Genomic DNA, 13,466 nt, shown 5'->3' with positions numbered 1-13,466 from the left:
TTGACTTGGCTTAATGAATTTCAGCTTTCGGTGTCACGGTACATCAATCAACTGTTAATAAAATAAAAATTACAAAAATATTCATTCGCAACAGTATAAGAACAATAAAAAATAGCTGAAGCAACGGTCGCAGCATTGTCGCAGCCTGTTGGCTGCTGGCCTGTTGGATTACGCGCGAATCGCGAATGGTGTATGGCCGGGAGAAGTGCGCAAATTAAAGTTGTAAAGTATGTATGCAAAGTACTGTGAACTCATGAAACGATATCTAGAAACCACAGACAAATACGCCGAGGCACACTGCACCACCTTCAGGTAACAACTATGCGTGTACATACATACATGCGCAACTGTTAAACGTTGCTGATTTATTTCAGGCAGCTGTGCATGAAAAGCCTACGGTACGAAACATACGGCGTCCAAACGGATGTTCTGGAAAAACGTATTAATAGCCTCTCGGATCAGCTCCTTTCGCACATAAAGGCAGAGTGTAGAGTTACTGTCGACAACTTCACGTTGGGCGAAAAGCTGAGAGACTTGGAAAAGCTTATCAAAGAGCAAGAAAAGTACAAAGGGACTCTGGCATGGTAAGTGACGACGCAATGCCTGTTGTATCACTTGCGATGCAGGCTGTAAGTGTCGGTAATGTTCGTTTATGTTTTCTAAAGTATGCCAAATTCACACACTAATACCTGTCACCCGAACACTTCCGATAATCATTGAACTCGATCTGCATTGAGAAGGATAGAAGTATCCGGATGCGCCAATTCTTCTTGAAAGCCTCAATGCAGATCGAGTTCAATAAGGATCGAAAGTGTTTATGTGACAGAGGTATAATACTCGCACCGTAGTCCTCAAAATGTTTAACAAAGCAAAGTCAGAGTGTGTACTGCTGTAGAGTCGCTCTCTGCAAAAGCTAAGTGCACCAGGAAAGTGCACCAGGTTGAAGTTTGTACTTAATTTATGTGCTTGAGTATCTGGGCGCAGTTGTATCTTTCTCAGTTAGAAATTAGCCCCATTTGCTGATCTTAATAACGCAGTAGTAATTTTTATCTGTTGACCAGATACTTACATTTATGCAATAGGTGCTGGTAATGACAAAATTCTAGAAGTTTGCAACTTATATGTGACATTCTCATTGCCTTGTATGGAAGAGTGTTGAACAAGGGTTGAAAGAGGAGGAGGGGGTGGGGGGCTCAGTTCCCACTCCAAGCCAACATTTCGACAAGGGGACTTGTCTTCGTCTGGGCAATGTGATCATCACAGGATTAACATTGCCGATTTGTCAGGGATGACATATGCCACCTGGCCCTCTGGCATTTAGGAAGATATTAACCAGCACTTTTACATATATATATATATATATATATATATATTGGTACTATTCTGTCTTTTACAGACTATTCCCATTCTAACAACTATGCTATCCCAGTTCTGCAGTATTCTTCTGTCTGCTGAGACTGTCTGTCTCAGTGATGCCAGTACTTGAGAATAAAACAGCCATGCAATCGTTTCGGCAAGTTACTGCCTGTACCCTCCTATTTTAGTATTTGCCACCCTCTCTTTACCAATAAGGTAATCCTCATATCAGAGCAATATACTGCTCTTGCTTAGCATAGTTTTCATCATGGCTGTGTTGTGAAATCATCTGTTATGAAACACTGCCTTGTGTATTTAGCTCCCTCTCCAACTGCATGCTTCGCAAGATTGAAAATTTTTCTCTCCAATGTTTTCAATTCCATCCCGCGACCTATCCTTGTGCACCTTGCTAAGAGCAGTTGAATCTCTTCCCAGCATTAGCTGTATTTTGGACTCTTCATGGGGTAAGCAGCACTGCTGCAATAAGCCACGACCAAACCCCCTTCCTCTTCACCAACTGGCCATTGAAAATGTTTCGACGTGGATCATGAGCACCATGTGACCCAGAGAGAGCAGGTGCTGTCAGGACTGCACTGCCGTCTTTGGGAGTTTTCACTTTTTATTTCAGTGCGTTTCATGCAACAAAATTAGCATAGCTGTGCTGGCAACTTTTTGTGCTTAGAATGTTTGGCTGTTGTGCTTCACTGTGGCCTTTCTGTTGTAAAATCTCTAAAACCACATACCATAGTCTTTAGGTTGTGAATGCAACTCTCTCAATTACTGCTGTCTCATTTTTTGCAAGCTCAGTATTTCATGATGTCAAAAAGCACAGCTTAAGAGCATTTCACACACAATATATTTCATGAAGCAGACATTCTCTCTTCCAAGAGGTCTGAGAGGTTGATGATGCTGTAAAGGCAGTTGCATGGCTCATGCTTCAAGCTGCCGCATTCCTGTGGGAGTCGCCTTAACAGGAACTTGGAAGTAAGAAAAAAGAAGGCACACTAATAGCTGTTGTTCCTCTACAAGGACATCTTTGAAAGGAAAAAGAACTGTCAAATTTTGCAGCCTCATACAGGACACAAACATCCCTTTTATGTGTAAACTTGCCTCCACGTATGACTACAGACCCTCACTCTCCAAAGTCATAGAATGCTTTAACAGTTTTTCGTCTTGTTATTGAGTTTCCAAAATTTCTCAGAGGGGGAGGGGCTGGACATAAAGAAGCAAAAACAAAAACAAAAGATAGAACAGAAACTTAGAAACAGTGTGTTTGAATGCAGAGGTTGTTTTTATTTTAAAATTCTAACAATGTCTTGCCAAAATTATGTGTCGGGGCTAATTTTTACGATGCTGTCCTTGATTTGGAAAAGTTTAGAAATTATGTCCTCGTTATAACTGAGTCATTTGCAGTATTGCAGAGCCCAACTTCAGCTAAGAGGATAGGTGTTGTGTTTCATGCAGAGGATAAGCAGGAACTCTCTTAGGGGGCATTTTTGAACCCTTGGTTAACCCTTTGAGTGCCACATATTTCAAGAGGACCAGCCATCTGTGTGCCAGATTTTCAAAACCTGACTAACACAAATCACTACAGCAACAGCATTACCTGCCCTTCATCTATGAAAGCATGCATAAACTTGTGCTTTGAATAATGCCCAATAAATGACAGGACCAGTGCAAGGTTTCTTCTATGAATGTGAATAAAAAGTTGATAGTAGTAAGAAGTGAGCGCTAGATGCAACAAGAGTATACTTGGGCGTGGAAAGGGGTGTGCACAGAGGCTCACCCCAGTATACTCAGGCATAGCACTCAGAAAGTTAGCAAGGTAAAGTGCTAATGGTTTTAATGAATGTCTGATTATCCATGTTGTGACCTTAATATAGAGCACATTGAGGAGGTCAGAACAAATAGGCACCATGGTTCATGTATTGCTGCTCTGGGCTGCAGTTCACATTTTCATCTCTGAATGACTGTCATATGATCTTCTAGCCTAAAACAGTCAGTATTTTATATTATTCAAGGACATGCATAAGCTTGTTGTAGGCATTCAGTTGCAACACTAACTTTTTCTGAATTGCTATTTTCTCTTCTTAAGGCGGCCATCTGGAATCCCAGACCAAGACTTTGAAGACCATTTGTGTGAAATTTATGAAAATGCATTGCGCTGTCTGACTTCCAAGCTAAAGGCGCATGAAGAAAAAAACAAGGCACTACAAGAAGAAGTGTCTAGAGGAAATAAGGAGCTGCAAAGTATTAGTATCGACATTGAATTGACAAGAGACAAGATGAATAAGGTCAGGGATTTTTCATTTCGAGTATCAACAGTGCTGGATTCTTTCTACTCAATTTTTTTATACTCTGGCCATATGCAGTTGTACCTATAATTAAGGGTTGGAGTTTCCAATTGTGATTGGAATTTTCACTTGTGATTTTTTTTAAATACTGCAGACGTTTTTTGGTGTTCATCTCAGAATGCATTTTTCATTGCTTATTGAAATTGTTCTTTCTTAATCATCATTTTCTACGGGTACATTACCCCTTCCCCCTCATTTCTTTTAGTGGTAAAACGTGGTACTTCTGTGGAGGCAAAACTGAGCTAGAACATGTTTAGCTTTTTTTCTGGTTACTAGTAATTACCACACAAATGGTTGTATGTACTTATAGCTGTTTTCGTACAAGCTGATGCAATTTCTAATAACAAATAAGTAAAGGGCCCACCACACAGAAGTTCAAGTTGAAGTTTGCATATAAAACAAGGTTGTCATGTCAGTGTTAAGCTTTGCACCGGGTTGAGCAAAAGAGCATGAAATACATACAAAATACAAAAATACATAGACTGTATTTTATGGCTGCAGTCAAACTTCCACTAAACTGTCACGATAACTAGAATACGACTTTTTTTCGTGACGTTTGTGCAGTTTCATGTTTCTTGCATGTAACGGAGAAACCTACTCGAGTAAGTAAAAGCCCTAAATGAGTGATTGCAGCATGTAAACAGTGCTTCACTTGCAGACCACTGGAAGGTGTAGCCTCAGAGTCTGCAGAGTCATGTATGGTCAGTTCAGTTCAGTTCAGGCGTTCAGTCGTGTCCGACTCTTCGTGACCCTATGGACCATGTCACGCCACGCTTTCCGGTCTCTCACTATCTTCTTAACATCACATAGCTTCATCTGCAATGCCTCGAGAATGCCATCTAACCATCGCGTTCGCTGCCTACCCCTTCTCCGGCGACCCTCAACCTTTCCCAACATCAAATCTTTCTCCAGCGACTCCTCTCTTCTCATCAGATGACCAAAGTAGCTGAGCTTTAACTTTAGAATTTGACCCTCCAATGAGCAGTCAGGGTTTATGGTCGACAATATCGACTGATTTGATCTTCTGGCAGTCCAAGGAACTCTTAAGAGTCTTCGCCAGCACCACAATTCAAACGCGTCAATTCTTCGGCGGTCAGCCTTTTTCACAGTCCAACTCTCGCATCCATACATCACAACTGGAAAGACCATAGCACGGGTTATACAGATCTTGGTTGGCAGACTAATGTCTCTGCTCTTTACTAGGCGGTCAAGGCTAACCATTGCTCTCTTTCCCAGAAGCAGGCGTCTCCTAATTTCATGGCTGCAGTCTCCTTCCGAGGTAATCTTGGCGCCCAAGAACAGAAAATCTGTCACAGCTTCCACTTCTTGTCCATTCATGCTCCAGGACTTGATAGGGCAAGACGCCATGATCTTCGTCTTTTTAATGTTCAGTTTAAGCCCAAACTTCTCACTCTCTTCTTGTACGCGCATCAGAAGTCTCTTGAGTTCCACTTCACTTTCTGCCATTAAAGTGGTATCATCCGCATATCTAAGGTTGTTGATACGTTTTCCAGCACTCTTCACTCCAGCTGAAGACTCGTCCAGACCGGCCTTCCTCATGATGCACTCTGCATATAGGTTAAATAGGCAGGGCGATAGTATGCAGCCTTGCCTCACCCCTTTCTCAATCGGAAACCAATCAGTAAGACCATGCCCAGTTCTGACTGTGGCCTCTTGCCCTTCATACAGGTTCCTGAGGAGACAGATGAGGTGAATTGGAACTCCCATCTCTCGGAGAGCTTGCCACAATCTGCTGTGATCTACGCAGTCAAACGCTTTCGCATAATCAATAAAGCAGAAGTAAATGGGTTTCTGGAACTCTCTTGCTTTTTCCATGATCCAGCGAAGGTTGGCAATTTGGTCTCTATCATGTATGGTAGTGGGCAAGATTTCAAAGTACAAAACTGCATTAATACAAGGGCATCAAGATCTTACTATGCCTCCAGGTCCTATACATTGGCAATTTTTTTCCTTCACCTGATCAGTAGTCAACTAGCTGTGAACAACCTTTTTCGCTTAAAAACAGATCTAGATTTTAATTTCGCACAATTTTATCACCATTATTTTGCTTCTTTGAACTGAAGAGTCCAACCCTTACTTATCCTTTTTTTTGCCTTTGAGTATTTCGTGTGAACAAAACTTCAGAGTTCTGCCCAACACAAACACTTTCAAGGGGGATGTGGCCAGTTTGGTCAAATTTTAGATTCATCAGTTTTTTTCTTCTTAACCCTCCCATTTTTTTTATCTGTATCATGATGAAATGTTATATAGTGAAACATGCTGTACAATTTATGATGAAGTCTTTTCTTAAGTGTGGTTACTAGCAGCGAGTCGTGCGTACGATGGTCCTGGCACATCGCACTCAAATTCCGCGGTTTTCCGACGACAGAGCACCGTCCATTTTAGTATCGTCATGAAGAGGAGAGATTTGAAAATTAGTGCTTCTGTTGATTGCAGTGCCACATTTCTATGAGCAAAAAGCAGAATGAGGCAGTAAACATTGAGGTAGTTTTTCACAGGTTTCACTTTTCTTGTAGTTGCTGTAACTGCAGCAATGAGGAGTAGGATGATAGTTTATTGCAGATAAATTCCTAAACCTTGAACAGTGCAATACCACTCCTTCTATATATATCTGATATGTTTTTTATAGTTGTCATGTAAATAGGCATAGCAAATTATAAAATAATAGGCATAACAAAACTAATTGTTTTATTACATATTACAGACCTTTGTAAATGTGCTACCCTTCAAAAAAATGTGCACTTATTCTTTTGTTTCCCCCGAGATGGCTATATGAGGGTGTTAATTGTAATTTGTCAGCAACTATGTTAGCTAACCAAAAAGAAAATGCAGGCCTGAAAGCAGCTTAAAACATTACCTAATTTTGCCAAATGTTTTATTTCATCAGTCATGCATAAATTTCTAATATAGTTTCAATTGCCACGTCCCCCCTTAATGTCATCATGGCTTGAGCTAATCTTACTGCTGATAAATTGTTTATAGCTTGACAGCAGGTCAAAGGAATGAAAAGTTTTCATAGAAAGAGCCTGAGCAGTTTCATGTTTTCATATAACTTCTGTGCTGCATGATACTCATTCTTTCAGCTGTACATATCAAGAAGAAAAGCTGCAGAGTGTGCAAGAATCACAGAAGAATGGAGCACTTCGATCTAAGTCAAGAAGCAGCCAAGGACATATAAACGCCTCATTCCGTTCTTGCTCACCGACACATTTGTGTGCAGACCATACCATATCATTATTGCACATTTGATCTTTTGACATTGTGGTATTAAAAGTCACAAAACTGTAGTAGGCCTGGTACAGTTCACTTTCACATTTCGTGCTCTCACTTTATAGAGGAGTTATGAAAGTTTGAGTGCCTGCTGTTTTTAATACTCATATACTTGCCCAATTTAGATAGTGTTTAGTCTTTGTGCTAATGCTAGTACAAGAATTTTATAGCCCTAAGGCACCCGCTATAAATGTTCTGAATAAATCAAGCAGAGGTGGTTTAAAGGAGAACTCCGGGGTTTCTTAAGATAAACATATCCTAATTAATCATTTATTGTCAGTTTTCCTCCATGTTCTGATCAACTCCAACAAGTTTGGCACAAACTCCTGTGCAAATTGATTCTAAAGTTTGCCACTTCTGTGGCTTCAGCTGAGGAATTTCTGCAGGCAACATTACATTGACGACGCTGCATACAATCTCTTCGGGTTTAATAGCCGAGAGATGGCTGTTGCATAAAGCAAAGGCCTTCGCTTGCTGCAGTTCCTGTCCTTGAGGCAGGTTGGCTTTAGTTTTGTGGTGAACCAGAATGCAGGAGCGATATCGCAATTTTTTCAATCCCTCATGTGGCTTGTACTTAATTCTGGCGTCACTGCTATAGATTGGCTGTTAAAAAAGAAAATAAGAAAACAGGTTTCAATTATATTTAGCAGCTACACGTGGTGTTCCGAATATAGTAAGTGCCTTATGCATAATTACAAAGAAACATTGCTGAAGGTTTAGCTCTTCTAAACCTAGTTATACAAAGTGAAAGCATGTTGCTTGCCTGATGATGTTGCAAGGTACTATGCGTAGCGTTCTCAAATGACCCAGCTTCACTGAAATCCATGGAGAAGTCCGCACTGCCTAGGCAGGCGGCGTGCTCTTCTTTAAACCACGAGCATGTGACAGAATCGACCGCTCTGACAGTGGGAGAGCGCATGCACGGCAACTCCAGCTGTGGCGGCGGAGAGAGCGCTTGTGCAGGCGGCAGAACCACCACGGCAAGTGATGTGGCTAGTCACATGGTCGAGCCAGCACAAATCCACAGCAGCTGAAGGTCTCCTCGAAGGTCAATTGTTAGCCCACGCTGACCTTAGCCCAAAGTGGCATAGTGAAACTTTCGCTTTGATAAAGCATGCAACCAAAAATTAAATGTCTGTACTTCTTTTATTTTCTGACATTTTTCATGAGTGTATTTTGGATTCCTATTTAGCATCGCTCCAGGTTCTGAAGCGAACTCTTCGTAATTGCACTCAATTTGCATGTTTGCAGAAGATCTGCCTCCGTTATATTGAGTGAAATTGAATTCGCCACAAAAAAAAGAAAAGCTATTGAATATGTTACTTTTCATGCTGAATTTTACGAGGGTGGCTTAAGGGCAACTTGTGCAGTTTTTGGATCACGGTACTGTTCAGACTACTTTTTTGACCTCCCTTCCTTAGTTGCAAGAAGACGTTAACAAAATAGCCATAAGCAGGAAATTGGAATCAGATTCTGGCCAAAATTAATAGCATCTTTAGCATACCGTGTGCTGTGTTACCATTACGATTACCGGAGTACCTCAAGTCTGTCAGTGCACGCGCCACTGTGTACTGTAAAAGTGCTCCAGAAAAAAATTCACACCACAATCTGCTAGCACAGTACTGAGAGTTGTAGCATTGATTAATCACGGTAATATGTGATTAATAACTGTGACTACATGCCACGGAAAAAAAAAAAATGTATTGGATAGTCATTTTTCTAGTGTTGTGAAGTAGATTTAGCATAACGCATTCCGTGGCCACTGCTACAATTTGCTTTCACGGTGAACTATTGCACATGCACAGACATCCTTGAGGTCTGCAGAATGCATGCCTCCCATGTCAGGACCAATCGGCACATGCACGCAGCGCACGCTATGATAAAACATTTTAATATAAATAGGACACTAAAGCACAAGTTGTATGTCACTTGACAATGGTAATCTGCAAATCCTCACTAATGCAAATCATGGGGTCACTCGCTGCAAGCCACCATGTTACGCTCGGAATCTGTTTTTTTTACGCGACGTGTGTCCTTATATGAAGCAATAGTTTTCATCCAAAATGGAGTCACCCATTATTGGAGCTATTAGGTTTCAGGGCCAGTAAAGTGACCACATGAACAGCAAATGCGAATTTCCACTCAAATGAAAGTGTAAGCTGGCAGCCAGTAGCACTATTCTGCCATGGTAACCTCCAGTAAGAGTTGAGTGTGTTAAGTCATGTCCCCAGTACTCTGGTAACGGTGACAAAGAATACTAAAGGCGTCTAATAGTATTGCAATATGTGCGGGCAAAACTGCTGCGCACGTATGGCAACTGTAAGCTATTACGCCATCCAAGATATGTCTGAAATGACTGAGAACAAGCTAATATTGTTTCATACAGCACATGTAAAGCAGTAACTAAAGGGTTTAGTTAATGCTGTTACTGGTGCAACACTGATATAAATTGCCTAGATTAAGGCATAGCTCTACATTAGTTACTGAACAAAAGTTTTATCAAGGTACAATTTTACGTACAAAGCGGCTCACAAAAGTTTAGTAGTCATAGTAGAGATGAGTATAATAATACGAATTTAAGGTTCATAATCACAAGTTGTGCACACAAGTGCATCTATACCACTTTTACATCGAGTCGTCAACAAGAGAGTAAGTTTTAAACTTCTCTATAATCATTGCCCTTTATAAAGCCTTCACATAAGGCGATACGCAGAATCAAAAGTGCAGCCAAACGCAGGCTCCACTTTTATGGCTAAAACCTATTGAAACAGTTTAATCAATTTAAAGTGAGCTTTGCGATGACATTGTATCACATTCTTGATAAATTTTGTTTTAAATCTTATAAGTGCCACTAGCTTGGTTTAAATGACACAGGCATGCAGAGAAAAAAACGGGGCAGCAACACTGGTGCCCATATATTCATTTCAGTTTCACTTTTCACGTTTTTGTACAGAGGCAATAAATATGTACAATGGAAGTGCTGGAGCGCTAGCAGCAGTTTTTTTGGGCTATGCAAGGATGCACAGCTTTTGGGGGCAGTCTTCTGGTAGCCTTCTTCCGGAGTCCATGCCTTGAATGCCTTTGTCACCTGCGCCAGTACTGCAAAAAAGATAGGGCACAGGTTTGCACTATACGCATTTCCATCTATTTTGCTCCAAAATATGTACACAAGTGCAGAAATCAGTGAGGTTAAGTCAAACTTAAAGGGGATGCAGGGCTAAAAGGTCAACTTTTGAACTGTTGCGTTAATCTTGATCAAATTTTTAGGTATGGCTTAGCTTCCTTTTATTAGAATATGTTTTAAGTTTCACCACATTAGCACAAATAGAAAAAGAAGCTGTACCTGTCATAATAAGTAAATAAGTGGGTCAGCTTAGGAATTGAATTGCCTTTATTTACATAAACATACAATTTCATTATTTCAAAATTTATAAATGTGTACCAACCGTTTGTGTTTAGATAACTTCTAGGTAGTATGTAGTGCAGAATAAGGCCAGTTGCGGGTTCTTTATAACATTTTTGTAAAACACTGAGCGCTTTAAAACGAACTTCGCTTTTTCTGCTGTCGCTGTATGTCACCCATATTTCATACTTTCTTTTTTTCTCAGAAAATAATTAAGACTCCAAAAAGTACCTTATCTTGTTCCCAACAAAATTGTAGTCCAGAAACCATTTTGAAAGCAGCCTTTAGCGAAAGAGTTTGAAAATTGTAGTTTTCCTAACGGTTTGGCTCTGCGAAGTGAAGTGCGAAGTGAAAAAATTAGTTCAAAGACTTCAGGACACGCCATTCAAATTTAGGACCTAAATTAATAAATCAAAGTAGCCTGGTGCATATGCTGGGTCATTCTTTTCAATATACTGCTCTGCGGCAACTGCTTTGAGTTGCCTTTTCTTTCTTTATTTTTTATTTTTTAAAGCTTTATAGCTGTCTTGCACCCTCGCCTGCGCTCGTGAAGTGTTTTTCTTGGTTGCTTGCTGGGCATGCCTCTTCGCCTTGGCTCGATATTTTATCCCCAGCTTGTCAAGCACTGTGGTTAGCCAGGTTCCCAGTGATGCGAAAACAGCATTTTAGTCAATCTATGCTTCTATTTCGGTTTACCAGCCAATTAGCTGTTGCCACGACCGAAAATCTGCCTTTTCTTTCAGTTTTTCTTTTTAGCTGGAGAAATCGAAAAATAAAACTTTTTAACATGGGCGTAGTGATGTCGGCACTCCGGCACTAGGAGATTTCCTCCCCACCTCCCCTCCCCCACAGTGCATGCACTCACAGCCCATATGCAACAGCCATGTTTGTCCAGAGACAGAGCCTCGGGAGTGTGGGAAAGCATCACTCAAAGGTTTTGCAAGTGCCTATGGTTTCCCAAAAACCGAAATCTCCTTGGAAGAGTTCACCAGGCTAAACATTTAAGTGGCGCAATGCCCCTGTGCCGAGAGGCAATGGTCCTTATCTTGTTCTTAACAAAATTTTAGTCCAGAAACCACCTTGAAATTCGAGTTTGAACGGAGCTGCGACTAGGAGCAGCTGCGCGATTTGAAGCTCCTGCTGTCACCCGAGGGCTCTGTGCATTTACGGGCAGTTGTGCGTGGCTGGCCCGGTTTTAACGGCTTGCTAACCTTGAGTGTGCCGTGAGCGGTACGATCAGTGTGTTGTGGCGTGCCATACTACAGTGTGTGCTTGTTTGTTTTGTATTGAAGACAAGCAAATATATATATATATATATATATATATATATATATATATACACTCTTGAGAAAGATCGGTCTCCGATCGAAACGTCAAGTGAAATGAAAAATAAAAAATGTTTCCTTTAATGAAGCGTATACTTCGCTATATACTCTTTTAGCAGTCTAGTACGTTATGTTCTCGCAACCTATATATATATATGTATATATATGTATATATATATATATATATATATATATATATATATATATATATATATATATACGTCTTCCTATACTACATCGATCTGCACAGTCTACTGAGTACCTTCCTGGAAGCCGCTCCCATCCACGAGTGGACATCCAATATTGAAAATAACTTTATTGTGGGGATACACTCTGTGCTCAGTTTCTTGGCCGCTATGCAGCTAGCTGCATTTTAAAATCAGCATTCATAGGTGCTTTCGATGGTGAGTGCACCTCCTTTCGCAAAAGAATTCATTTTAATTTCTCTACTGTGTAGATGACAACAAAACTTGGTGAGAATACATGCGCAATCCAAAACAACAGAAATTTAAAAATGTTCGTTTCTTGTCAAAATTTCGATTTTAGCCCCGCATCCCCCCTTAAGGGTCCAGAAAGAGTGTCTGAATTAAAGATATCCCTCAAATACTGCCGGAAACAATTTACGCTACAATAAATTTATTTTATGAAAACCTGAGTGGTGGCTGCCTGCCTTTGTGATGGAAATTGAGAGGTGATGATTTTTTGCAGTTTTTTTCATATGCTTTACTGTGTATACACCTGAAATGTTAAAACAAAACTGCTCTCAAATCATAAAGATCTTCACAGCCTCCTTCACAGTGTAACGCATTAAAAGTGGTGCCTCCGCAAAAGTGGTGCTGTAACATGTGAAGCGGGTTCATAGCACGAACTGCATAGCACGTGACAAGAGCACAGTTTCGGTGCATGGAAACCACACCAAAACAGCTAAACACCTCCTCCTCGTGAAGAAATGCAAAAAGCCTGAGTGCCGAGACCTGAAACTGCACAAATCTGAACTCTACTAAGTTGACAAAGTGACCTCCAGTCCAGTGCCTTTCTGAATTTGCCAGTGTGAGCCCAGCTGCACCCAAATTAATGAGCATCTAATGCCACAGATTTATACCATGTCAGAAGTCTGAACTATCTGACTTCCGAATTAACTACGGGCCAAATTGACACCTTCTGTATAGGCACCATAGCTAAAGTGCAGAGCTGAACCGTAAGAATGGTATGTACAACTACGACCACTCAAAACTGATGACTGAGGCTGCATCAAAATACAATTGTGCCACGTTACTATGACTCCCGTCGACGTAGTCAATTTTGGAAGGACCAAACTTTTCTGAAATATGTTTGCCTTAATACAAAAACCTGCTGTCCAGACGAAAATCCATAGAACTCACTGGATACTGTGCATTTTAGCCACGTTACTATTGGCAGCAATGCCATTGGGTGGCTCATAAACTTCTAGGCATCTCAAATCCCACTATGTTATTTTAGAGATGCTGATCACCATTGATCAAGATAATATATTGGGAACTTCCAAAATTTTGTTTAAATTCCACTACACTGCCCAACTATGCAGAGAAGCAGACATTAATGCCAAAATGTTTTTCCTGAACAAGTATTTTTCTTCTTTGTTGTTAATGATTTATTATTACGAATAATTTGTTTATGAACACGTACATCTGAGAACCAAAGTGTCCATATTAATCAGGCATTACTGTATAGATAAAAAATGGTATACAAATTTGTTAC

General features: G+C 40.5%; 2 protein-coding genes across 2 annotated transcripts in view; one reads left to right on the top strand and one right to left on the bottom strand.

Annotated features, from left to right (window-relative positions):
* The first annotated feature begins 150 nt into the window (after window positions 1-150).
* Window positions 151-7,018, top strand: LOC146198339 (polyamine-modulated factor 1-like). Its single transcript, XM_084593786.1, has 4 exons — window positions 151-312; window positions 375-584; window positions 3,452-3,650; window positions 6,815-7,018. The coding sequence occupies exons 1-4, from the start codon at window positions 230-232 to the stop codon at window positions 6,881-6,883; spliced, it is 561 nt and encodes a 186-aa protein (XP_084449912.1). The 5' UTR covers window positions 151-229; the 3' UTR covers window positions 6,884-7,018.
* A 1,112-nt stretch (window positions 7,019-8,130) lies between these two features.
* Window positions 8,131-13,466, bottom strand: part of Pi3K59F (phosphatidylinositol 3-kinase 59F) — a 41,333-nt gene continuing 35,997 nt past the window's right edge. The window contains exon 21 of the mRNA XM_084593785.1: window positions 8,131-10,100. Within this exon, the coding sequence (XP_084449911.1) occupies window positions 10,086-10,100 (15 nt within the window). The 3' untranslated portion in view covers window positions 8,131-10,085. The remainder of the gene's footprint in view (window positions 10,101-13,466) is intronic.

Source organism: Amblyomma maculatum, chromosome 2 (genome assembly GCF_055883805.1).
Source record: "Amblyomma maculatum isolate TAMU_Amacu chromosome 2, ASM5588380v1, whole genome shotgun sequence".
NCBI classification, from domain to species: Eukaryota; Metazoa; Arthropoda; class Arachnida; order Ixodida; family Ixodidae; genus Amblyomma; species Amblyomma maculatum.
This window is presented reverse-complemented; position numbering and strand designations above follow the sequence as displayed.

What these genes read in the sequence shown, in the direction of transcription:
- LOC146198339 (XM_084593786.1), top strand. Translation starts at nt 230, where the DNA reads ATGTATGCAAAGTACTGTGAACTCATGAAACGATATCTAGAAACCACA. An exon ending in GCACACTGCACCACCTTCAG is followed by an intron (nt 313 to 374) that starts GTAACAACTATG and finishes GATTTATTTCAG; the next exon opens with GCAGCTGTGCATGAAAAGCC. An exon ending in CAAGAGACAAGATGAATAAG is followed by an intron (nt 3,651 to 6,814) that starts GTCAGGGATTTT and finishes TCATTCTTTCAG; the next exon opens with CTGTACATATCAAGAAGAAA.